Source organism: Pimephales promelas, chromosome 3 (genome assembly GCF_988280905.1).
Source record: "Pimephales promelas chromosome 3, fPimPro1.hap1.1, whole genome shotgun sequence".
NCBI lineage: Eukaryota > Metazoa > Chordata > Actinopteri > Cypriniformes > Leuciscidae > Pimephales > Pimephales promelas.
The window spans coordinates 13,881,786-13,908,985 of record NC_142771.1 but is presented as its reverse complement, the minus strand read 5'-3'; the positions used below and the strand labels follow the sequence as shown (position 1 = coordinate 13,908,985).

At 37.7% G+C, this 27,200-nt stretch overlaps 2 protein-coding genes across 2 annotated transcripts; one reads left to right on the top strand and one right to left on the bottom strand.

The window, feature by feature from the left end:
- Positions 1-102: 102 nt before the first annotated feature.
- On the bottom strand, positions 103-5,520 carry rnf222 (ring finger protein 222). The gene has a single exon (XM_089128289.1). The coding sequence runs from the start codon at positions 5,344-5,346 to the stop codon at positions 4,744-4,746; it is 603 nt and encodes a 200-aa protein (XP_088984415.1). The 5' UTR covers positions 5,347-5,520; the 3' UTR covers positions 103-4,743.
- A 1,016-nt stretch (positions 5,521-6,536) lies between these two features.
- On the top strand, positions 6,537-23,294 carry ndel1b (nudE neurodevelopment protein 1-like 1b). The gene is made up of 9 exons (XM_039686935.2): positions 6,537-6,763; positions 11,092-11,186; positions 13,612-13,765; positions 16,946-17,094; positions 17,288-17,424; positions 19,124-19,300; positions 19,573-19,664; positions 19,781-19,926; positions 22,894-23,294. The coding sequence occupies exons 2-9, from the start codon at positions 11,101-11,103 to the stop codon at positions 22,982-22,984; spliced, it is 1,032 nt and encodes a 343-aa protein (XP_039542869.2). The 5' UTR covers positions 6,537-6,763; positions 11,092-11,100; the 3' UTR covers positions 22,985-23,294.
- Positions 23,295-27,200: the final 3,906 nt, after the last annotated feature.

Sequence of the window (27,200 nt, the reverse complement as noted above, 5' to 3'; positions counted from 1 at the left end):
AACAGCGAATTTCGTGCGTACGTGAGGTTCTGTATGTGCCGTTTCCCGCGGTGTTCTGTGAGGAGGCCGTTGTGTCTGTTCGGGTGTGCTGACTGAATGTGATTTACTTGGAAGTGCACTATAGCGTAAAGGCCCCTTACTGCAGCTGCAATAGAAGCATGGTTTATTTTCGTTATGAACATGAAACTTTTGCTCATCTCTCTCTGTTAGCAATCATAATGAATGCTAATGTTGTTGTTAATGAAGACGTGGGAGGGTTTTATACGGTATGTACGTGCATTCTTCTCATTCTAGTTCAACACTGCATAGGTTATCACGCGCTTTTGTAAAAATGAATATGCTTTATCTAATCAAAAAAATTGTGGCAACAGATTACAAGCAATATTATGAATTGAACTTAACAAATTAGAATTGAGTAATAATTCATCAAATTAATTACTTAAAAGTTAACCATTTAAAACGAGTAAAATTTACAACAACAACCAAAAAAACATAAATTGAAGTCACCATTATGCACTGTAAAAAAGTAACCTGGTTGCCTTAAAATTTTAAGTTGATTGAACTGGAAAAAGTGAGTTAATACAATGAAGGAGATTGATTTAATCATCAGAAACTCAAAATAATAAGTTATCTCAACTAAATAAATTATTTAAGTTGATTTGGCAAAAGAAAAAATGTTGTGATAACAAATCTTGAAAATATTTTTTTTACAGTGTGGTGATCGGTGTTTGTTTTAAACTTACAGTTTTCTCCTTCAGTGATTCTGCTTGTTGACATCAGGTGTCTTCAATGTTGGCAATATAAAATAAAGAGTTCTCAATTAATCTTTCACGTCTGTCTGTTAGTGAAATATTTTTTGGTGTAAACTTTACTCATTTTTAAATGGTTAACTGTTAAGGAATAATTTGATTAATTATTACTCAAGTCTAATTTGTTAAATTTAATTAATAATATTGCTTGTAATCTGATGCCACAATTATATTGATTAGATAAAGCATATTAATTTTTACAGTGTAAGGTGAAAGGGCACAGCTATACGGTATCTACGGGGCCGTTTACACAACATGGTTTTTAACTAAAAACTGAAACTTTTTAATGCGTTTTTGGCCATTCATTTACACGCCAACAGAAAATGGGTTTCAAAGCAAAGGTTTTTGAAAGCAATACCGCTATCGTCTCCGTGTTACAACAAAAATGAGAATTTGTGAAAACGGTAACGTCATGCGCATGCCTATTACGCGTTCAGTCTATAGGTGTATCGTATTTCTTTACAAAGTGCATCGACATCTACTGGCCTGGCATGAACAATGCAGCGGTTTTAGTCGCCGATCCGTGTGAATGTGGATCGTTTTGGCAACACTGTTGTCTGTACGCATAATCAAAAACAAAACAAAAAACGCTAACGAAAAACTTTTCTGTTTTTAGTACGTCTTTGTCATGTAAACGGACCCTCAATCTGATCTGTAAATTAAGCTAGTCATCAGATTCAGTTGTTTATTTCAAAATAGAATGGATGTAATAGCCATGGAACTTTTTTAAAGAATCACAGCTGATGAACTGAACAAACATCATTTTAACTGATGATTTGACACAGAATCTGCACATGTGAATGTCATAAAACTGGCAAGGTCATAGTTCCCCCCCCAAAATTAGAAGAAAACAAACAAGAAATTGTATTCCTGTAAAGAACAAGAAGCTTATTGTATCTTATATTACAATAATTCGTTTTCATGATGATTAAGCACAATTTCACAACCAAATGTCATTAACGCAATGGAAAAAAAGAAACAATCTATAATATGAAAAATCAAATATTATTTAAATTGTATTTATATCGTAGTATGATTTGTACTTCATTAATGTAGATTTAAATAAAACAAAAATGTTTGTATTGCAGTAATGACTAATGTATTTATCATGGCAATGATGTAACAAAAAATCTTAATAGTCATTTTTTCCCCCTTTTGATTTTGTAGTGAAATGGCCTTAATAGCTTAAATTCATATTGAGGACTGTAATCATTATCATATGAGTCAAAATATGTTAATCCAACATGCAAAGGGTCAAGCAGACTTCGTTAGTTGCTTGAATCAAGGAAATTTATGATTCGAATTATCTTTTCAAAAGACCAACATACTTTATACAGATACATGCATTTATTAATTTTTCTGTGACATTCAGCATACAATTAAATGGTGAAAAAGAACAGAATGGACAAAGAACCCAAATCTTATAAAATAGACAAACTGAACTAAAAATTTTCAAAACACTTCAATCATTTGTATTGAACATTTTGGTTGATCTATTGCCCATTTACATCATCCTGTTAAAGCCAGCAAGTTGGAGTGACAGAACAGAGAATGCATTTAATTATCCCCTTTAGATAATCGTGTGTGTGCTCATTTAAATGATACCAGATAATAAAGGGACTCAGTGATGAACCAGGGATGTGTGAACTTTAAAGGTTGTTCAGTGCACATTTTCCAACAATGTACAGCCCTCTCCAGCTCTGCTTACCGAACTAATGTACAAATCTGCCTGTAAATCACCCTCCTCTGCTTAGCATATCAGTGGAAGAACACAGTCTGTACTGTGAAGCCTGCCGCAGTCCTTATCAGAATGTCAGAAATACATAGATATATATTAAACTCTACATTTGTAATAATACTTCTGGTGTAAGTGCTTTTGTGTGTTTGAAGAAGTGATGTTGTAATAACAATGTCCTGACATTATAGGGCATGCATGCCTTATAGGGTTGTATGGAGAGAAAAAAATGAAAAGGTTGATGTCTGAAACTGCTGTATCTTTGACAAATCAGGTGTTTATCTCAATGTGAACTCAAACATTTCTCATCTACTTTCAATTAATGTTGACTCTATAGTGCAAAAATCGGGTTCCGGAATTTAAAAAATCCTTTCATTTTCTCCATAGGGGAAATTGATTTTTAATGATAACTTACGAATTTAGGTTAAGTGAAACCGTTAAGTGGGCCGTCAGCCCACTTTATTTCATCTTAATAATGGTTAGATTAATATTGTATCTATTTTAAGAATATTTCTTCTGAAAATAATTGTTTAACAATGGGAATTTCTGGTGAAAACTACATTACCCATGATGCTGTACTAAAAATTACACCAATCAGAGAGTCGCCAAAACATCTCGTTAGCTCCGCCCACTCCCTGCCCATGAAGCGCTGCGAATGTGTAAATCGAGTCGATCTCTCTAGGCTCTCAAAATACTGAAAAATTTGAATATTTAAGCATGTTTTGCAATAAACTTAAAATACAATCTTTTATAATTCCCCATCGGTTTTAATTGGATGTCATTCGCAGTGCTTCATGGGACTGTAGTTCTTTCCCCTCACTTATCGTTAAGTAGCCTACAGTAAAGTGGTCAAAAGTGATGTTAATATGCATGGTCTTGAGATAAATTTACATCTTCACCCATTATTCAAATTATTAAAAGTTTGTAATGTTGCGTAGTTGTGCTTGGAGTCAATTATTTTGTTAGCAATAAACATGCAAAATTGTGTGGATATAATTTATGGGCTGTCATACAACACGTGCAAAAGAGCACAAAAGAGAACCGACAGATATTAATAACTGACTATTTTTCAATGTATGCTTTTTCCTATGAGCTTCTTTGTTGTTATATGTTTTTGCAAAGTCAAATAAAATCTGTAGCTGTAGTTTACCCCCTTTTATTTTGCCAAATAATTTTGTCAGATAAATAGGCTACTCCCCTCATATTTAAAAATATAAAATATTTTCCTGACACTTTATTCGAACTTTAAAACAAACATCACTTTTGGCCACTAATTCACAAAGTATTGTCCTGTATACCTTTGTTTTTGTTTTGTTTTTTACTTTCAAATACATTTACGCTTCAAATAAACTTTTGTAATGTTATGATTCACCTCTGATTGGTTTGGTGCTTATAACGCTTTCCCTATGAAATAAATGAATGAAAAAAAAAAAAGTTCTTACAATTTTTTTTTTTTAGGAGAAACATTAAACAAATTGATGTTTAAAACTGAGAAATCAATTACGGCACCTAAGCCATGAAAGAAACTTCTGAGCAATAAAATTTGTCCTCTGGGAGGAGACAGTATAAACATGAATATTTTTAAGGGTTCAAGTATGCATTGCTGCACTGGTACGTGTCACAAACACCCTCCAGAATGTGAGGTATCAGTCATGTCATCGCTAACCTGCGTTACAAGAATTTCTGGTCAAGAGAGGGTGTGTATCATTCCTTACAGGCATTGCAAGCAGTCAAGAAAAGCTCAAAGTAAAGCCTCATCATCACACCCTTCCTTTTTCTCCATTCTCAACCCTGCTATGTCCACAGTAGCTGTAACTGAATCCCACAGTCTTTCTTTCTCCAAGATCAAATGACATCCAGTCGACAATCTCATCTTTGCTTCTCGAGGTTTAAACGTCTCCTGTCTCCTCAGTAACTCAAGGGAACCACCATTCAGTTCCAGAACAAAATACTTGTTTATCCATTAAGTAATACTATGACTTTGTTTCTGTAATTAAATCTTCAGCATTGCCTCCCTCCAAGACATGTCAGAACAAGCGTTGGAAACGATCTCACAATAACCGTCTGTTCTTCATAAAACATTCATTGTGACTGAGTGAAACCAGCCAACGCATCTCTTTTTCAGCAAGCCTGCATGGCTTAACACAATAATACATACTAATCGTTTAAATCGTACACAAGGTAACAGTTCTGGAGCCTTTATGCCAGCAGAACCCATGGAAGTGTGGCAGCCACGAGGGCCAATAAGGTGAAAGTGATCATTAAGACCAGAAGGCAACAGGAGATGGTGCAAAGTCTCGGTCCATTACTGCCATAGTCCCTCTGCCAGCCTGAAGCTATCCCAATGTCAATAACATCCCCTTCTGTCATGGGTCGACCCGACTCACTAATGATAAACACCTCTGCGTCTTTAGGACAGACGAGCATTCGTCTACATAGTCTACATGAAATGCTCCTTAGACACCTGCCGACACAGCCGAGACATCCACCGTGAGAACTGTGAACAGAATTCCTTGGGAACGCAGGAGTGGGGACGGGTGGCACTTCCAGTGTCCTTCCGATCCTTTTGCCCTCAGTCGGGGAAAATGTTAATCCGTGGTGCTTTGTGATGAATGTCAGGTGTCTGCAGACAGGACAGATGATAGTATCCCGTTTAATGAAGCCGTTCTGGCTGGTGTTCACCAGGGTTCGCACTAAGCAGTCATGGCAGAAGTGATGCCCGCAGCTGAGGGTCCTGGCACTGTCCGTGAGACTCTCGTAACACACCGGACACTCGATGTCTTCTTGGGACTCCTCATCCATGACTCTCTGCTTTCAATAACTCCAGCTGGATCACCTCGGCTGCCTTTGAGACTTCAGAAACACACACACTGGTACAGGTAACCGATACTCCCATAAGATAACATGCTGACACTCGTGACGACACAGACATTGTCACGCGAGGAATGTTGATAAACTAGATCTGTTGTTAAAGAACCTGGAAATGGTTCAAAACAGACTAAGTATTGTACCATAATGTAAGTGAAGCATGTGCAGGATGATGATGCATCAGCTCATGTGTTATCATAGGCAATAAATAGAGATATTTGCTTGTAAAATGTAACTTTTACATTTTTTTTTCAAAGAGGCCATCTTATCCAGGTATGGGGTAAGTTAGCCCAAAAATGACATTTGATATTATTCTAAATATTTATATATTTTTAAAGTGTCGTTAATGTAAAATACTATAGGCCTATTCTATTAAAATGTGTTTTTTAATGTTGAATAATTGAATATTAAATACTGCAAAACAGAATCCCAGAGATTCATCTTAAAGGTAAAATGATTCTATCACATATGCAGGCATATGAATATTTAATTAAGTGCCCATATTTTATTTGAGGTTATGCCATGATTCCAACATGATTGAATGATTTCTTTGAACTACCATGTTTTCATAAAACTGAAGATAATGGAAATACTGAACAGTAACCCCATTGAATGCAATAATTATTTAATTTAAAAATTACACTAGTAACAACATGCCACTTTTGTGACAATTCTGGGTGGCTCATCTTACCCCACGGGTCTATTTTTATCTTTTCACTTCAAAATAAAAAAAATTATAACTTTTACTCCACCAATCTAAAATCATTGATGTGTCCACCCACAAACTCCTCAATAACAAATAGACATTGATAGGCTACAACAACTTTGATATTCAATATGTCATGTGATCACTACTTTCCAGAGACACACCTCTCTTAACGGTTTTGCCCTAACTACATCGCACAAATGTTGATATTCAGATGAAATGTCAAAAATATGTTTTAATTTAGTATTATTATTTTTTAGCCTATTATTAATCAGGAAGACAGGAACTTCAGCTACCGCGGAGACCAAACGCGCCATCGTGTGGTGTGATTTACAGATGAGATTTGGCCAATAGTAAAAATGGAACATGAATCTCTGATCTTTCCTCGTTTTAAAAGCACCCATATGCGCTGATCGCGTCAGATTCAGAGGACCTTGACTATTTACTGTACCTCATAAACAAGAACGCGCCTTGTGAGCGTTTCAATGACGTTAAAATGACGCAAAGACGCGGTGTCGTCATCTCACCGGAAGTTGAAGAGGGAAATCAGTGGAGTCGCGTTGGCATTTAGTATCAGCAGCCGACGCTCGTGTTCAGGGGAGACGCCGAGCCCGTTCGCAGACCTCAGGAATAGGACATGAGAAGGTACAGTTTCTTGACCTTTATGATTTCATTCATGATAATTAATCCTGCTCAAACGCGGTAATGTAATGAAAGGCTTTATAATTTAAACAGACTGTTCTCTTAAGCTGTCATTCTCTGGCCACTGTAGACCAACAGTTGCTGAAACATGATTTTTTTTTCAAGTGCCGGTTTCTTGCGTAACTGTCACAGTTAAAACGTCTTTGATTAAACGATTCATATCGTGAGGTATTAAAACCGCACATCATTGAGATATAGTAATAATTATTGAAATGTATAATAGTCTTGGTTGTCATTTAACGTAAACGTTGGTCAAATCCGCTGGCCTGCCGGGAGAAACGTCAACCTAACGGTAAATGATTCACTTGCGGTTTTCGACTCTCAACAAATCACCAGGACGTATTCTCAACGTTTTGTATTTGCTAATGTTTAGTTATTAATTTTCCTTCTCATGGTTGTTTTTATATTGAGTGTTGACCCCTGGTCGTCTTCAATCTGACCCCATTGGTCTTACGTCTTAACCTTAGCTAAACAAATTTAGCATTTGTTTGACAAGTCATGCTCTTCTTCACATAGATATTTGTTAGTAATACATGAGCATTATTTTTGGATTATTTGCTGTTTACATTATTTGATTAGGTTATTTCATCTGTTGGCATTTGTCTAGCGCTTATAACGTTCATGATAAATAGGCTACTAAATTTACTTAGCCTATGTTTTGCACATCTACAAATAATGTACCTTTAATGTATACATCACTGTGCATTGCTTGTGTGACATTTGGATTTGATAAGATTTATAATGTCATTTCAGTCTTGTCTTAGCCAAAAAATATAGGCTACTAAATTAATAACACCAATAACTTATGTTATAGCCTACAAAGTATTTGTAACAAAACAAACTATATCGACTCAACTTAAAACAGTTCAATTGAAGTTCAGAGATGTCCTCCCCAAATCTTTTAGGATGTGGCACATGTTCATAGTGCATTACTCAGCAGGATATTGTGTGCTGGATTGTGATTTTGGGAATAATGTCATCCTTAGAAAAAAAAAATCTGGCCTATCCTCTAGTCTTCTGACTGTGTGTGAGTCACTGGCAAAGAGCATAGGTTACGGAAAGCATTGCATTAGACAGGAACCATCCCACTGTCCTGTTGTGCGGGACAGGCGCTCTGTGGCCGGACAGATGGCCTCACTGTCAGGAGTCAGTTTGGGGAGGGTGATAAACTCTGCGTGGCGGCTTAAGACATTACAAATGATCACAATTGAAATGACATCAGCTTTGACTGCCCCCAGGAGAATGAATCCCATTGGAGCCAAATTCTGCTACATAGTTGGGAAACACTGCTGTTTTTGTGTTTGATTGATTGTTTAGTACAGGACAGGTGTGATTTCTTTAGCTTGCTGTTTCATTAAATTAGAGGAATATTTTTAAAATAAATATTTCTACTTTTCTGTTCAATCTGTTTAATATCGAGTTTAGGCATGGGCATTTTTTAAAAATATTGCATTTGAATATTCAGGCTCAAAAATCGAATATTCGTTTATTTAAATGACGTTTAACGAAAAAGACGTTATTGAAGTTGCATTTTTTTTTTTACATTTTTTGTCACCATTTCTGAACAAGTTTACTATTATACAATATACACAACAAGCTTACAATGTATTTTAAAGTTTTCTTTTAGTTGAAAACATTAAACCGCAGACCTATGTCTAAACAAAACATTTAAAAAAACAAAAGCATGCTCAAGCAGCGTGAATGGGAAAAAAAAGCCTAATAAAGCAGATTGCGGCAGATATCAGACAGAACGTAAACACACTCGAGTCAGCAGATGATTATTGTGTTTATATTGTTTGTTTGTCACAACTTGTTAACACACTCCAACTCCGAAAATTTGAATATTCGTGCACACACCGAATCGAGTCCAACCAATAAATGGCACCACATTTGTTGAGTCTCTAAAGAATATACCCAACAACACAGCTATGTTCAACATGAAATGGTTATTCACACGTAAAATAACTTATGCAATTTATAGTTTGCACTTTTTTATAATTTGACTCCGTACAGCCACCTCTTCTCGAGTAAATGATGTGTAGCATTTTAAACGTAAAGTTAGACATGACTTCATACAAAGTAATTTTAAAATTGTGACATCCAGGGCTGGAACAGTCATACATGAATTGGACAAAACTATAGGCCCAAGTCACCATGAAATCAAAATTGGCAATTCTTTTTTTTCTTTTTTTTGTGGAATATTGCTAGAGGTCAACCAATTTGATTGGTTTTGCCGATTAATCGGCACCGATAACCGATTGCATGAACAACCCTATTGGCAAAAAGTTGTGTAGATATTTAAAGATGGCCATCTTTAAGCATGACTTTTTGGATTTATATGATCGCAACACTTAATTGACATTAACCAAGGCTAATAAAAGTATTTTTCATTGTTACATTTCATCATTAACTTAAATTTTTACATTTTAAAAGTGTATCTCTTGACCTTACTTAATGCACTATGAACTACTGAATGAGCAAGGTATAATTAATAGGCTATATTATTTTTATATTAAAAAAGTGCAATTTTCATGGTTCTGTACTGTTTTCATTTTAAAGTTCAGTACTATTTTATGTGTTATGCTTGTTTTTATTCAGTGTCATTTTTAAAAACTAGGCTATAGCTAGGTTGATTTGAGCGAGGTTACCTAATCTTTATCAGTAAAATCGGCCGATCTCTAAATATTGCATTATTATAAATTTATCAAAGCACATCATTATTTTAATCCAGGGTCCCTCATAACCTTTAATCAAAATAACTTCCTTATCTCTTCTCTGATGTGTGTGGCGTGAGGGTGGGATCAACATGTCACTCACATGAGATCCAACAATAGGAAACCACAACCATCCAATCAGTTAGGCTACTGATGGACAAAATCAAGTTGTTTCACTCAGAAATACGTCACAATAATAGGCAAGAAAAGACTATCGCAACTTCTGTTTCATGCTGACTTCCAAGTATGATCATTGAAATCTTAAATCAGAAGTTTCAAACCAGATGTTAGTCTGCGGCTTGTTGTTCCATTACAATAATGTGGGTACTGTGATAGTTTTACTTAATATTATTTAAATATGCCCAATTGTATGCCTAGTCATTTGCATACATTTGTCACACCATTTGGCACTGCTGAGAATCTGGAGAAGAATCCGGAGAATTTAAAGATGTTTGGAATATTTGGGACAGTTTTAGAAGCAGAACAGGTCCACCTGCTACTAGTTTAGAGGCCCTGTATTGAGCGAAACTGCTGTCTTCGGCTCACTGCTCTTCATCATGTCGGATCTAATGAGCGATTGCACACTAAATGACCTACGATAGGAATTAATTGAGTCAAAGTTTCTGAAAACACTGGGTCTCTGTGCTTGTTAAACAAATGAATTCCCAAAACAAGACAAGGATGAAGAATGTTAATAAGACATTGTTTTAGTCACACATGATTTATAGAAGTGCGCTTAATGTTTTAAATAGGGCAATATCTGTAAACATTTATCTTAATCTGAGCAAGTTTATAAGCAGGGATGAATGAATGGTTTCACATGTGATCTGTATGAAGGCTTATTTCATGCGAAACTGAAAATGTTGTCTTTTACCCACATCCATTTCATTCTAAACCTGTATTACTTTCTTCTGTGGAACACAAAAGGAGACCTTAGACAGAATGTCCTTGCTTTTACCAAACAATGACCAGGTAACAAAACTGATACATTTCAGTCCCATCATTGAAAGTCCTGAAACCAAAACTTTGAGGCTTTGAAAAATGTATAAAGACATTGTAAAAGTAATCCATATGAATCCAGAGACACAATTTAAGGTCTATCACTTCAGCTATTGTCTCTTTTAAAGACATTGAGTAAACTGTCCATTTCATATAGATTAGCCTACTTGTAAAAAAGCTGAAGCTTATGTTTTGGTTGCATGGACTTTAAATGGTGGGACCGAAATGTCTCTGGTTTCATTATTGATATTTGTTTCGCAGAGGAACGAGAGTCTTGTGGAATGACTTGAGGTTGAATTAATGACAGAATATAGGATCTGTATAGGATTTAAGTTAAATTACTCTGGTGGTGTTAAAATCTAAAATTTTGAGGGATACAACCTGAAAATCTGTGAGCTTTAGCGAACTAAAAATTATTGGGCTTGTGTGAAATGAGAACACCATGGGATCTGTTTGCGGGGTTGTACCAGGACAAAACTGCAGTTGGTGGTACAAATGAACTGACACTGTGTGTCTCTCAGGAGTCAGGACTGCTCTAATTCCCATCTGCTTCTACAGGTCTCCACCATGGACACAGAGATGATGCAGAAATTCTCCTCAAAAGATGAGGAAATCGATTACTGGAAATGCTTGTCTCTCAAATACAAGAAGAGGTAAGCTGAAGTCATTAACTACTAAATATAGCAACTTGCTGAGCTTTGTTCAACTGTGCAGTTTGCTTTCACATAAAAGCCACGGGGAGTCCGCTGTTTATGCTCTAACAAACAATCTGTATTTATTATTATTTTTTATTGGCCACATTCTTTTAGTTAAACTTTGGCCAGCTGAGGCATAATGATTGGTTCTGTGTTCATAGTCATACCTGCAATCACAAGCCCGGCATGTGGTGAATGGCTGTAAATATGACTATAGCACTTTGTCATAGAAAAACAGAGAAGATGCCACAACATACAGAGCCTTTCACTGCTCCTGACAAAAGAGATGCACTGAAACACTGTGGAAATGCTCCACAGTTCCAGTTATTGTGTTGGGCATCTCATAATGTCATTTGTAAAACATGCTTAAAATATGAAGTTGAGCTCTTGGTTCCGTTATAGTCTAGCTTGATTTCATTTCACAGTGCCTGAAGTGAAGAAATTGGATTATGTGATCAATTAAATAGTTTGTGCTAGTTCTCGTTCACAAGAACTATATGGTGGGAAATGAGTATATGTAGTTTCAGGCCCAAAATGCACTTTAATCAAGTACATGATTTGCCTGGATATCTTAGACTAGACTCCTTGGAACCCTTTAGGTGGTTTTATGCATCATTCTACAACCCGATGAATGCAGTTTTAAAGTTCACTCGGTAAAAGCGGCCACCAACCAACGCTAACAGGGTAACTGATCCGATCCGACAAAACCTGACTAATGTACCCCTTGCTGTTGGTCGATCTGTGTTGGTGTAGTTTGAATTGGCCTTAAATGTACATGAAGGGATTCCATATTCATTCAATGTTTCTTACAGTAAAAAAGTTGTTAAACTTAGTTTTGCCTTTTGCTTTTAGTACATTTTAAATCATTGTTTTAAAGTGCACTTATTTTGGTGTGTTGACTTGTGTACTAAAGCACATGTGAAGTACTTTTTTATAATTTTAACTGTAAATTTAACAAACTGTTTGTTATTCAATAGCCTGTGACGCTGGTATGGCAATGAACTTAAACACAACAATCATTCACTGAGACATATGCAAAAGCAGGGTTTAAAAGTATTGTTTTGGTGTCATTTAGCTCAGTCAGAATGTATTCTTGACTTCTTGAAAAGTGGAGAGTGATCTAAAACCGAGCTGGGAGGCAGTTGGTGCTGGCGTTAATGCTGACCGTGAGCTAGCTGGTGGTCTTTTTCGCTCTGAACTGCTACACGGTTTCAACATGTGCACATGCTCCTGGGCTGTGGTTTTACTGTCTCGGAGTCTTGGTGGAGCACAGGAAGTTCTTTAAATCCCAGGAATTTCCTTCTGAGGAAGGAGCAGAACATGTTTTCCTGGAAATAGTCACACAAACAAGTCTGCCTTTTTAACTCGCTCGACAGAACATCAAGCCTTAAAGACGCAAGCAAACACCCAACAACCCAAACCATCCTGACATCATGATTGGTGAGAACACCACTCGCATTAACTTGGTTTATATGTGCCTTTGGGGGTTGGTAAGATTATTTTATTTTTTTAGTTTAAAATGTTTTTATTTAACATTTATAAATGTCTTTACAGTCACTTTTGATCAGTTTAATTTATCAATGCTGATAAAAAGGAAAGAAAAAAAAAAAACACTTGCTGACCCTCAAACTTTTGAACAGTAGTGGGTGAATAATACCTCCAATATGGACTGAATGTGCATTTGAGCAGCTTCCTGTTGTCGAGTGAGTGTTTTGTGCTGAGGAGGCAGGCCGCACGTGTCTGGTATTTCAGGGAAGGAGGGAGGAGGACTGATTTAAGGTTCCCTCTGCACATTACACAAGGAGGCCTGAGGGAAGTGACCAGGGTTAAAGGGATGCGTCATGTCCAACAGCACCACATGGCTTCGGAAACGCAGTCTAAAAACAACCGGTACCCTGCATTCAGTCTGCTTAGCTCATTTCCTGCCACCAGACCGCACTATTCATCTCCAGCCGGTCTGTGACCCCTGACCCCTGACCTTAAAGGGTTCAAAGTGAACATTTGGCAGTGCAGATGCATGTAAATCTTTTCAACAACTGCATCATTTCTGGCCATGAGATGCTGCGATTCACTATCAAACAACAGGAACTGCTGAATTCTTCTTTGTGATGTGTGTTGGGTGACACAGTGTCGTGGATTTAACTGGCTGTCGCTTTTGGACCACTTTTAGGACCTCCAGTCTGAATGGCCATTGGCCACAGTGACTGTAGTTCATCATCTGCTTTAGCACCAGCTGTCAAGGCCTAAATGCTTGTGGCGTGTCAGCTCTTTGTTGCAGTCTGGGTGTCAATTTGCATTGCATAGTTAATGTGATGAATGTGCCGCCACTGTTCCAGATGGCTGTGGTGACGTGTGATTGTTTTATATGTTTGCGTATCTGCAGTTGTCATGACGCTCAGGAGGAGCTGCAGGAGTTTCAGGAAGGCAGCCGGGAGCTGGAGGCCGAGCTGGAAGCTCAGCTGGGTCAGGCTGAGCACCGTATCCGAGACCTGCAGTCAGAGAACCAGCGGCTGAAGAGCGAGGTGGACACACTCAAGGTAGACAAGAGCAGGAATTTCCTCGCTCTTTTGAAAGGACAAAAAAATGCAGCCAGGCTATTTGTGGAAACCAAGCTATGAAAATGGGTTGTTCAGAAATCATCACATTATTGGAGAGAATCTCACAAAACCGGTTTAGTGTGTCTAGGGCATATTTCATTCTAATACATAAAGAAAGACATAGTAAATTATATTTTCCTTATAATGAAGCCTATTTTGGATGCATTTTTAGAATATACACTTGCATTCAAAGGTTTGGCATCAAGATTTGTTCTTTTGAGAAATTGCTTTTATTCAACAAGGACGAATTAAATTGATCTGAAGTGATGCATTTTATGATGTTTATAAAAGAAAATGTCTATTTTTAATGTTTCTGAAAGAAGTCTCTTTTGCTCATCAACCCTGCTTTTATTTAATCAAAAATATAGAAAAATAACCTTGTATTGTGAAATATTATCACAATTTATAATCATTATTTCAATTTTAATATACTTTGAAGGGTCATTCCACCTCTGGAAAGATGAATGTGTATTTATGTAGAAGAAATGTGAAATTATTTTTGAATTTAGAGCTTTCTAGACTGAGAAAAGACCGAAAATGTATTTTTGGCTTATGTGGATGAAAGACACCAACTCCCAGAATCCCCTTGCTTCGCTGCCCTAGGAGGCCACGCCTACCGGCAAACGCGCAGTAGGTAAACAACAAGTCTAGGCTACTAGTGAGTCTCCGTTATGCGTCTGCCTGAAAATGCGTTTCGAGATCGCCCAAAATTGATTTCTGATGCAAAGCTGAATTTTCAGCATTATTACTTCTTCATTAAGTCTTCAGTGTCACATGATCCTTTAGAATCATTCTAATATTCCGGTACTGTATGTAAATAATGGTTGTATTTCAGTTACGCAGTTATATTTTGGAATTTGTATTCCAGTAGTAGGGATGTAACGATTCACTCAACTCACGATGCGATACGATTTTCTCACGTTTTTTTTTAACAAATGAGATTTGAGACAAATTAAAAATGAAAGTGTCTATTTTATTATTTCTCAGACAAATTCTTTTTCATTTTGAAATATATTTTGTCAAATAATAAAACTACATTGAATACAAAATTCCCTTCAAATTTGTTTCTACTCAGTGTTTATGTCTGTCTGGTCAAGAGGCTGGACACTGGTACCTTCGCACACTAAGGAAAAGACTGTAAAATTAGTAGGCCTACCACATTGACAGGCGTTTTACATTGTAATAAAGGAAAGATTTGAATTTTGTCATAATTTGTATCATTAAACTATAAAGAGTTAAACAGATCACATTTTGCAAAATATGCCATAACCATCAACAAATTATTTAAAAAATAAATAAATCATTTATTTTTTAAATAATTAGCATTTAGCATCAACATTTAGAGAAATAGATAAGGAAAATAAATACAACACATGGTTGCCATGGAAACACTGACGCACCTTGTGATCTCCGTAGCTCTCACACACTTGTCGTATTAATGACTTTTACGTGAAAACGGAAGTGATGTGCTTCTCACGGTGGTGATTATTATTAGTCTACTAAGAGTCAAAATGCCGCCACAGCTCCGTTTTGAACGAGTTAACATCTACGCTTGCCGTCGCCATGTGTTTGACAGCGCGTGCACAAAGTCTATGGCACACACTGGCGCGGCACGAGTGGAGCAAACCAAGCGTTTTCAGTTCATTACTATGAGTGCTCACACAAGCTCAAGTTCCTAAGGAATGAAGTGAAAACACTCGCTAGGTTCGCGCCAGTGTGTGCTCGCTGCTATTGTGCCTGTAAAGCGAGGTTCACAGCTTCACAGTAGGTTATTCAGTAAACGCCCCTGCTGCTAAAAACGTGAATCGAGATTCGTTTAACATTTCAACCGACTTGAATCGTCACACATTTTTATCGATTTTTCAACCGGTTGCGAGTGAATAGTTGCATCCCTATCCACAGTAGTATATATTCGGTAATCTAGTGAGTCACTATTAAGGCCTTGTCCATATTAATACATTTTGTTGGAAAATGCATTTTTCTCTCCGCTTGACATTTGAGAACGCTGCTTTCACATTGTAGAATGGACTGTGAAAATGAAGGCTTTCGAAAACAATGATGCATTTTTAGTCATGAATCATTCAGCCTAGAACAAGAAGGTGGACAACGTTGTGCCACAGTTATTTTGGCTGCTCTCCATTTTGATGGCGTTGTTAAAATTGAATGTCAACTTTTTCTTACCCACAGCAACACCTGTGGTATGTCTAATTAAATAAACGCCACGTCATATAAATAAATGACACGTCAAAGCGTATTATTTTTTACTTGTGCGCAGTATGATGGAATAATGGATATTGGTATAATGGTTGTAAGCATTTTCAGTTTCAGTACCTTATGATGGAGATATCCGCACACACCTTTAATCTGCAGTTTTAACTCTAAAAGATCAGCACAGCCCAGTTTGAGAGCTGTCGAGGGTCTCGGTTAATCCCAAGTGCGTTGTAATTGGATGTTCGGATGAAGTGGAAGAAAATAGAAGGCTAATGGCTCAGCAGAAAAGTTTAGTAATAGCACAGTTGTTCCTCTAAGACCCTGACAGAAATATCGTGATAATGGCTTAAGTAGACACTTGATTTATACAGCTAGTTTATATTTAGGCAAGGTCTACTCACCAAAATAAAATTTAAACTGCTTGCTTGTGGTGTCCCATTAACATGATGTTGTTAACATTATCAATTTGAGACAGGTTTTGCGTGTTTTTAGGTGATTTTTAGATTTAATCAGCGACATTTACTGCAATGTCAGAATCAGAACAAAAGTGGATCTTTAGATGACGTTTTCCGGTGAAAATTATTTTGGTCATACTTCCAAAAAGAATAATCTGTGATTCTGAATGCCAGTATCCACTCCGACTGACTGACACCCTCACGCTCTCCTCAAACATTGTGTTCATCCACGCTGTGCTGTGCTGAAGTACAACTCGTGTAAAGTTGATAATTCTGCAATTGACTGCAATTGCAGATTTTGAACCGAGATGGTGACAGAGGAAAAACTGCAGACTGGAGCTTTAAGAAAAAGTATTTATAGCTGTTGTTTTCTCATCAGCCATTGTTAGAAAGTTCAAATATTTTATGAAGGTTGGGGACTCAGACTATGTCTTCCCTGTGTCCCTGACTGCAGGATAAACTGGAGCAGCAGTACGCCCAGAGCTATAAGCAGATATCCATGCTGGAGGACGACCTGGTCCAGACGCGTGGCATCAAGGAACAGCTGCACAAATATGTCAGAGAACTGGAGCAGGCCAACGACGACCTGGAGAGAGCCAAGAGGTACACGACAACATTGTTTTGTCATTCTGAGCTAACTTTGCTCTGATTTGATAGACTGCTTTAGTCCCATTTCCAAATGGTCTATACAAGACTGGCTTACACGTCACTATTGTCCAACAAACCCTGATCAAACTACATGGAGCAAGTGTTGTGATAAAGTGATTATATACAATGATGATCTGGATTTGTGCAGGGCCACCATCACATCTCTGGAGGACTTTGAACAGAGGTTAAACCAGGCGATAGAGCGGAACGCATTCCTGGAGAGCGAGCTGGACGAGAAGGAGTCACTCCTGGTCTCAGTGCAGAGGCTAAAGGATGAAGCTAGAGGTACTTTACTACATGGCTTGACATTAACTTTTTTGCTCACCCAGCCACTGTGGCTTGTGGTTTTCCAAAGTTACTAGCCACTCAGCATTTTCTCATCATTATGATGGGGAAAACTGCCATATAGATATTTTAAGTATTATCTCATAATTTGGCAGGAGGTTTATTAGGCTGCTGTCGCTTTAAGACCTGAAGCACGGATCCATTTTACTGTTACCACCTGCGTTTTCTTTCTCAACTGTTCACTTAAAACATAATTGACTGTTTACGTGAACACTCGGCAAGACTGGCATTTTGACATTATTTTGTGTGTATTTGACTAAGTGCAATAAGCAGCGAAAAATAACTCTGTTTAGTGCTGGGAGGCGGCTTTGTGCGCGCCCTTTGAGCAAAAAATCGTCGGGAATGAGTACAATTATGTGCAATATGCACAATATTCCCACGCCAAAATTTGATCTGCCAAAGAGTTTAGTAAGGCTCAATCCCAATTCACCCCTTAGCCCTACCCCTCCGTTTTGCGCGTTCACGTCTAGGGGTAGGGTGTCCCGATTCTTCTTGAGATCGAGGGGTAGGGCGAAGGGGTAGGGCCACATAGCCCTCGAAACGGAGATTTTTCAGAGGCACACTCCAAACGGAGAGCTAAGAGAAAAGTTCACGGAATGCATCAAAAATCACTGGCGAGATGGATCGCAAACGGTTAAACATTTAAATTTAGCGCCAGATGATTCCACCACACACTTTATAATAACACTATAGTCGTTTAAATTAAGAAATGGTAATTACATTTCTGAGCAGAAAAGAAACATACATTTCGAGGAAGGGATGTTATAATCATCATGTTTATTCAAAGTTAAGAGCAGCTGCTTGTCAGTTGTTGTCATGGAGAAATCCTGTACAAACTCTGTAACGGCAGAGCCATCGCTGACGACTGATGACGTATTGGGTTCATGAAGGGTGGTTCCATTTCGTAGGGGAATATTTCAACCCCTTGGCCCTTGTAACTCCGTTTTAAGGGCCAAGGGGTACACTCGAAAACAAGGGATAGGGCCAAGGGGTGAATTGGGATAGACGTCAGAAGTCACTGCTGAAATTCACCTGCATTTGGCATGTTTCCAGGTGTTAATGTCAAGCCCTGCTACAGCAGTTAAAGGCATGTACTGTAGCTGATACAAATTGACTCATTGCTTAGCTTTTCAAGGCTTTTCATTAAATGAGTAAAAAATATGTTGGGCAGAACTAGATTTTGCCAATTGGGAATGGATTGTATTGTAGAAGTGTCCCATGTAAACTAAATGAATTTGTTTGTGCGACTGGTCGCTGGAGGTGAGGAATTGAAACTCGTGTGGCTTTCGGTCGACCTTATTACGAGAGCACATAAATTTTGTTTTAAATGAGTTGCGTGCATATTTTATAAGAAACACAACAACGTTCCATAAAATTAACGAAAAGCAAATTTTGACTTAAAAACAATCAAAAATGTTGGCGTGAACCTTAATAAACTTCGAGTAGAAGTCAAGGTATTCTGGACAGAAATCGAAACAAATCTCTGCTGACAGGATTTTGCAATGCCGCCTCATCAAACAAACATGTTTTTCTGTGGAAATCAATATGTTTGCAGATGCTATCAAGGTGAAGAATTGTACAAAACATTCCATTTCAGTTTGTTCTGCTTTATCAGTGCAAAATGTGCTTGTTCACGTAGACTTGCGGCAAGAGTTGGCTGTACGAGAGAGGACTTCAGATGTTGTCAGGATGTCGGCCCCCAGCTCTCCCACACTAGACATTGATAAGACCGACTCTGCCGTGCAAGCGTCCCTGTCCCTCCCGGCCACACCTGTAGGAAATAAGACCATGGACCACCCTTTCATTGCTTCCAAAGGTTGGTGTTCTTTGTCGTTGAGTTTATTAGTATCAACCAATAGCCAATTAACTGAACAGGCGGTTTCCTTTGCATCCGTTCAAAAATCTACCAACAGTCTTTTCAGTGGATACTGTAATTGATACATTTTAGATTTTATTTGTATGATTTTATTTAAATAAAAATATCAACATTGTATTAGCCATTGATATTCATGTTATTTTAGCAAACTCCTTTAGCTGTCTGACTGATAGCTGTAACATTCTTGTTAACTTTTTTTCTTCTCTCCAAAGCGTTGACCAATGGCTATGGAAACTCTCCCCTCACACCATCTGCACGCATCTCAGCCCTTAACATCGTTGGTGATCTCCTGCGGAAAGTTGGGGTAATTTCTGAATGCTTTAATCATGAAACTGATCGGTGTGCGACACGTTAGCAAATGATGGCTGCATCAAAACAGATTCAAAATAAAATACTGATGGGATGTGTGTTTTTCTGCAGGCTCTTGAGTCTAAACTAGCTGCCTGTAGGAACTTCGCCAAGGACCAGGCAGCAAGGAAAAGTTACGCCACGGGAAATGGAAACCTCATCAACAGCAACGCAACCAAGTTCTCTCATTCACTCCACACAACGTATTTTGACAAGACGTAAGTGTTTGGATTGCTGTTGTCTGACTTTCACTGTTTATGTATGAAATATATTTAACAGATATTAATCCCGAATCCTGTTATGGAGTACTTCTAAACAATGTTAATTTCATTTGATGTTAATTAGGGGTGTAACCAGTGGTGTAGTGCAGGGTATACGCAGGTATACGGCGTATACCCACTTCCTTTTCAGTCGGCATTGCGTATACCCACTTCTAAATCCCCTCTGATGCGCATCATTTAGTTGCTAATCCAATTTCGTGAATAAAAAAAAACACCCAGTTAGAGTCGTACCCGTAATATTAACTCTATTTTTTTGCTGCAATGATTCTCCCATCGCGACGATAACTGACTTTCTCATCTGATCTGCTTACCGCTCGTCAATGTCAAAATGTTCGTGAGACCAATCAAAGAATGCAGTTTTTTGTTCAAAGAAGCGCGAGCCGAGCGCGAATCCCAACGCGACGCTTCACTTCAGTTAACGATCATACAGTGCGAGATAAGATGCAAGTAGCTCAAATTTACGGCTGTTTTTCAATAGACGTTTTAAATGACCGACAGAAATAATCAGTTTGATTAAAGACAGTGGAAATTATAAGCTCAATTTAACAACACAAGCACCCTATTAAATATATTGCCATTATTATTATATTTGTATAACCCCGAACCCCCCTAACAATATCATTTTATGGGACCTGGCACCTGGGTATTTAGAAAACCATATGCGTGGCCCTGATATGCAAGAATACTGATTCTATGTGTTCTATTGTATTCATTATACTCTATTCTATAGTCTTGCATATTGAATACTAATGCAGTAGTCTTACATGTCACTGTTTATAACACAGAGCGTTCATCCTTTGCTGGGACGCTTAAAAAAATATTGGGGGCATAAATTAAGAGTATACCCACTTCTCCAGGCACCACTACATCACTGGGTGTAACGATACACAAAATTGACAGTTCGGTTTTCCCACGGTTTTGACATCTCAGTTCGATTTAGAAAGCTAAAATTGCTTGAAAAATGAAGAAAATGTCTTTGTCTTTAAGTTAATTCAATTACAATTAAACGTTTCACAAGGATTCAAAAAAATCTGCTAATGCTTTAAACTATATAGGGAGCCGCACATTACTATAACATTAATGGTTGCAGCCTAGATTTTTAACCTAAATTCAGATGCTATTTTTTTTTATATATAATAACCAACACATTGTATGAAAACATGTTTGTGCATTAACTTGTGTTTTTACTCTAATTTGTTAATGAAATATAATAATTTACACAATTGTCATTTTCATGGAAGATATTTTAAACATACATTAAATAATCAAGATATCATTAACAGATTAAAGGACAAGTTCGGTATTTTACCATTAAAGCCCTGTTTTAAGATCGTCCCTGATGAAATAGAATTGTTAAGATTGTTTTTTAGACAAAAGCTCCTTTCACGAGAATTTTTGGATTCTGTGTTAGCACCCCCCCACCTTTATAATGAAAGCATAGGTGCACTCGAACAATCATTCATTAAAACGCATAAAACTTTAGTTTACAAAGACGTGAAACTCACTGAGTGGTCTGGGATGTTCACTGATATGCTCACACAAAAATCGCTACAAAAAGATGCTTTCCAACAGGTTTTATTGTAGTTTTTGTCCAAGTCCATTTTCTTCCTGTTTTTGGTCGAAGTCCGCAGTAGTCGATTATCGAGTTTGCGTGCACGATCCTTAGTTATCTAGTTACCAATGATCGCGTACGTGAACTCGACAATTTATTATTGTGGACTTCGACCGAAAACAGGAAGAAAATGAAGTTGGACAAAAACTACAATAAAACCTGTTGGAAAGCATCTTTTGCAGCAATTTGTGTGAGCATATCAGTGAACACCCCATGACCACTCAGTGAGTTTCACGTCTTTGTAAACTAAAGTTTTATGCGTTTTAATGAATGATTGTTCGAGTGCACCTATGCTTTCATTATAAAGGTGGGGGGGTGCTAACACAGAATCCAAAATTCTCGTGACAGGAGCATTTGTCTAAAAAACAATCTTAACTATTCTATTTGATCAGGGACGATCTTAAAACAGGGCTTTAATTGTAAAATACCAAACTTGTCCTTTAAGTAAAATATAATATATAGGCTAACAGTGCATTTATTTAGTGCAAGAGTTAATTTATAGGAACCAAAGTTGTGGACACTGAATCTCTTGCCTGCTGAGGTAAATATAATGCTAGTGACAACCTATGCTGTTTTATTGACGTCTTTCCGCTGCTAAAACACTGATTGAGCGATTACACGAGTTATGATGCCTTTCAGTAAGTAAGTATACTGTATCTTTCAACATGCCTTCAGGAAGAGATGATCGCGTTTACTCGCGCGCCGCTCCCGCTTGAAATGAGGAGCCTAGTAAGCTTACAGCGATCTGTCACGCCACGTCAAAGAGCGCCAAAACGCCTTTTATTGTTTGAATTTCGTGATCAAAATGACAGAATTTGAAAGATTACACCTTGCTTATCAAAAGTAACAAAACACGGAGCTTGCTATTTGGTGTTAATGGTGGTTGGGTTGCAAAACTGAATTCGTAGTGTACTGTACACATGAGACATGGAGCCAGGCTGGGCGGGGATGGGGTAGCAGGGGGCGGTGAAGGGCGTGTTCGGTACGTAATGAGAGTATCGCGATTCGAGTCGTGATTGATTGTGTGTGACTACCATGAAACCAGAAAACCTTATGTCCATTTTGCACACAACAAACTACCACGAACCCGATCATGGTGTCCTCTCTGATAGTTGATGATAATAGTGCTCTGATCACATCCAGGTTAAGTGTGTCATGGCTAAAGCAGCGTGTAGCTTATCACCTCTTTTCACGAAAATATTATTGGTGAAAAGTTCTATGGTCTGATGTCATGGCATCAGTTATGAGTGTTTTGTGTTTATTGATAGTTTGCTCATGGCTGTTGTTCACAGGACTTTAAATGGACTGGACCCTGGTGCCCTGACCGCCATGGCTTCCCCACGAGCCGTGTCTCCTCCCGGCATGCTCCCTCTCAGCGTGTGACAGACGTTTCACCTCCACACAAGCTCGGACACATGGAAATGGAGAGGACATTCGAGAGAGAGGGGGAATGTGTGAGTGTGTGCGTAAGAGAGACTGAGATGACGTGCCTCCTCCGCGTCTGACAGATACATGTCGGGCGTGGGGGTGCCGTTCCTGTGGGCGTCTCGCGCGGTTCTCTTGTTCTCACGAGGTCTCACTTAAAGCCAGCAAAACGACAAGGGTCCGAGTCGGACCGCAGCTTCAGCGTGATTGTTTTTAGTGAGCCGCACAATTTAAAAGATGTTTAGCAAAATATAAAAACGATTAAAAAGAATGAAAAGGGATTTTCTTTAAAGGTGAACGTCACTGTATGCTGAACACAGATGAGTGTGTGTTGTATGAGTGTTTGGGGCATGTGTGAGATCTGAACGCCCCCTCAGCCTTGATTTACATGTTCACTGTTTTCAGGTTCAGTAAAGGGTCTTAATGTGGAGGTCAGCAGATGTGTTTAACTATAATGAATGCAAGAACACCTTCATGTTGCACAACTTCACCTACCTTTAAAAGCTCCTTTAATGAATTATTAACCCAGCTGGCTGGACACCAGTCTGCTTAATGAAACCTCTCTTTTAGGGCTTCAAAAGGTAGGTATGGTTTCACGACTGATTTCTGTATTTGCCACTCTGTACTTCCACAGTTCAAAAGTGTTCACTGTAAGATCTCATGGTCATCATCACCCTGTATTGACACACAAACTGCGTTGACTGTAAATCAGTCTCTGTGCAACGTGACCGTCAACCAGTGGTTGTACGAACCTCATTTCTATCCCATGTGCCTCTGGATCTGCTGGTGAGTTTGATATTCACTGTTTATTTATTTCTCTCAAGGAACGGAAGCCAAGCTTTGTTTGTCACAGTGTTTAAGTTCAGTTAATTTATGCAAAGCTTCAACTTCATGTATAGGAGCACTTGTTGGTGTTTATTTACCCCTTTGAGTCTTTGATTTCACACGCACTTTTGTTGGCCGTCTTGTTATATTTCATGTATATAGATTTGGAAACATAGCAGCGTTGCCCAGCCTGTAGATACTAAAATTGGGCTGATTTGCTGTTTAATTTATTTCAGAAAAATGTATGGCATGTTTTGACACATGGATTGATTTTTACATACTGTGCATTGTTTGAAAGCATATATCAAGATGTAAAATTGGTTGTCTAATATGCGCAAATTAATAAAGGGATAAAATGAGTGTTGAGTAAAGGTTTCTTTAATAATCATACATTAAACGGCAGTCTGGGAAATTCATGATATTCATGAAGTGTGATCAAGTCATCAATGTTATGCAATATGGTGTACGTCTGCCTTCCGAAATGGTTGAATAGCTATATTTTGACCTATAGTACCCAAGCTGAAACTATAAGATGCTTTCTATGTACAGTAAACTAAGTGGATTTTTGTGAAAGTATCTACATTAAATTATAATCTTGGTAACAGGGTTGGCATTTTAAGAGAGTGACCTACTGACAGACATTAAACCGTTTCTTGAGTTCTCTAAGGAAGGACACTTGGATGGATGTCAATATTTTATTTAGATTAGTTAATTGTTGGAAGGGTAACAGGGTGGACACAACCTGTACTGTAAAGAACTTAATTTAAAGGATTAGTTCACTTTTGAAAAATTTACTCACCCCCATGTCATCCAAGATGCCCATGTCTTTCTTTCCTCAGTCGAAAAGAAATTTAGGTTTTTGATGAAAACATTCCAGGATTTTTCTCCATATAATGGACTTCAATGGGAACCGGATGGTTCAAGGTCCTAAAGATAGTGTTAATAACAGTTACAGATGCAGCTTCAAATGTCTTTAAACGACACCAGACGACGAATAAGGGTCTTATCATGCGAAACGATCGGTTATTTCAAAGCTTATTCCAAAAATGTAACTTTTCTAAGGACAAATGCTAGCCTTGCTATATTCTCTGAGGCGCGTTTGTAACGTCAGGTAATACGTAATTACGTTCAAAAGGTCACGGGCGACGTAGCCGGAAGTACAGAATCAAAATCGTCCGACATCGTTGTTTTTCCTTTTAATTCCTTTTTTTGTAAACGGTGTTTGAGCTAGTTTGCACGTTCAACCTATGCGTTCAACTTGTAAACACTGACTCTGTACTTTCGGCTACGTCGCCCGTGACCTTTTGAACGTAATTACGTATTACGTGACGTTGCAAACGCGCCTCACAGAATGGAGCAAGGCTAGCATTTGTCCTTAGAAAAGTTACATTTTTGGAATAAGCTTTGAAATATCCGATCGTTTCGCATGATAAGACCCTTATTCATCGTCTGGTGTCGTTTAAAGACATTTGAAGCTGCATCTGAAACTGTTATTAACACTATCTTTTGGACCTTGAACCATCCGGTTCTCATTGAAGTCCATTATATGGAGAAAAATCCTGGAATGTTTTCATCAAAAACCTAAATTTCTTTTCGACTGAGGAAAGAAAGACATGGACATCTTGGATGACATGGGGGTGAGTAAATTATCAGCAAAAGTTTTTTCAAAAGTGAACTAATCCTTTAACCTATATTTATAGGTTCTCTCAGCTATTCTTTTAAAAGGGCCGCATGGTTTAATGTTGGTGGACTATAACCATCAAATGACCAGGTAGCCAAAGACAATAGTGATTTGTTTTGTGAATTTAACCTTACATCAATATCTTAAACGATTACCAATATGGGCAAAGTAATAAATAAAATATAATGTGGGCAAAATATAAATAATATATATCACCATGAAACTTCCTCAGTTGATTACTTGCACATATATGTAAAAAAAAAAAATACGTTTTTGAAATTTGTATGTTTAATTATGCAAATTAGGCATTATCCCTGATAGCACACGTACATCACGGAGATGTCTATTTGATGTGTGTGTTTACATCTGGAAGAGTGTTTGCTCATCTGCAATACGTCTATAGGACGTTTCCTGTCAGATGTCAAATAGATGTTGAGAAGATGTCTTTAAGATGTAATGATTTAGAATGTGTGCATCAGATCAGTAAGCAGCAGATGCTTTCCAGATGAAGTAATCTTGACATACTTGTGTTAACTGGGAATATCATTAAAAATGTGCAATTTTGCATATATTTTCGGTAGGTGGATCTGAACATATGATAAAGCCAGGTGCAAAATTATTTTTCATTTTGTTTACACACAATATTTCAGGATATATACTTTCATTATCGTATGGAAGTCTCGTTTCAGGCCAACAAGGCAGAAAAGGAATAGCCGAATAAAGTCGTTATTTTTGTTTGTTTTTTCGCACAAAAAGTATTCCCGTCGCTTGATAAACTTATAGTTGAGCCACTGCAGTCACATGGAATATTTAAACATTTTCTTCATTGACTTTCTGGGTCGTCAAGAGCCAGTCCCTTAGGAGCCTATGTGGTAGTTACACAGCTCTCAAATTTAATCAAAAATATCTTCATTTGTGTTCCGAAGACGAACGAAGGTCTTACGGGGTTGGCACAGCATGGGGGTGAGTAATTAATGACTTAATTTTCATTTTTGGGTGAACTAACCCTTTAATGTTTACGAACAAGAGGATAGTGCAAAACGGATTTCAAGTAGGCCTACAGACTCTCCAAGCACGGATTTCACCAGACGTTTCAGGGTGGTATGTATGCATTTTTTAATCATTTTTTACACACTAAGTAAAAAAAAAAAGTGAAATCATAATTTTTGAAACCAAGAATCTTTTTTAAATTTTGAGTATTTAAACATTCAATTCGTTCAAAGAGTCCGATTCATTCAGAAATTAAGCAATGAAGTGACAGGCGGTTATATAAGTCATTTACTCAAACGATTCGTTCAAAACACTGAATCAGTGTTGCTCGCGCTGTGGATTTTGTTTTGGATTTGTTTTTATCGTTGGCGAAATCGAGCAATGACAGAAAATGCAAGTTACTTTATTTTAACACCAATTGTTTATTGAACTGTTTGCACAAAATCAACATATTGTCATAGTGCTGATTCAGGAAAAACAAACTCCTTAAATAAAAGTCCCCGTTAAACCTGGAAACCCAAAAAGTTCTAACCCTGTGTGTGTGTGTGTACTGGTAAACCCTACATTATGAGGAAAATGTCTCCACAAAGATGGCAATATCCAAAATCATTGTCCTTGTGGGACATTTTAGTGTACATTTAAAACGGCTTATAAATCATACTAAATTATGATATTTTT

Coding starts and splice junctions, on each gene's coding strand:
- ndel1b (XM_039686935.2), top strand. CDS start 11,101: ATGGACACAGAGATGATGCAGAAATTCTCCTCAAAAGATGAGGAAATC. Junction 11,187..13,611: donor TCTCTCAAATACAAGAAGAG/GTAAGCTGAAGT, acceptor GCGTATCTGCAG/TTGTCATGACGCTCAGGAGG. Junction 19,927..22,893: donor ACAACGTATTTTGACAAGAC/GTAAGTGTTTGG, acceptor TGTTGTTCACAG/GACTTTAAATGGACTGGACC.
- rnf222 (XM_089128289.1), bottom strand. CDS start 5,346: ATGGATGAGGAGTCCCAAGAAGACATCGAGTGTCCGGTGTGTTACGAG.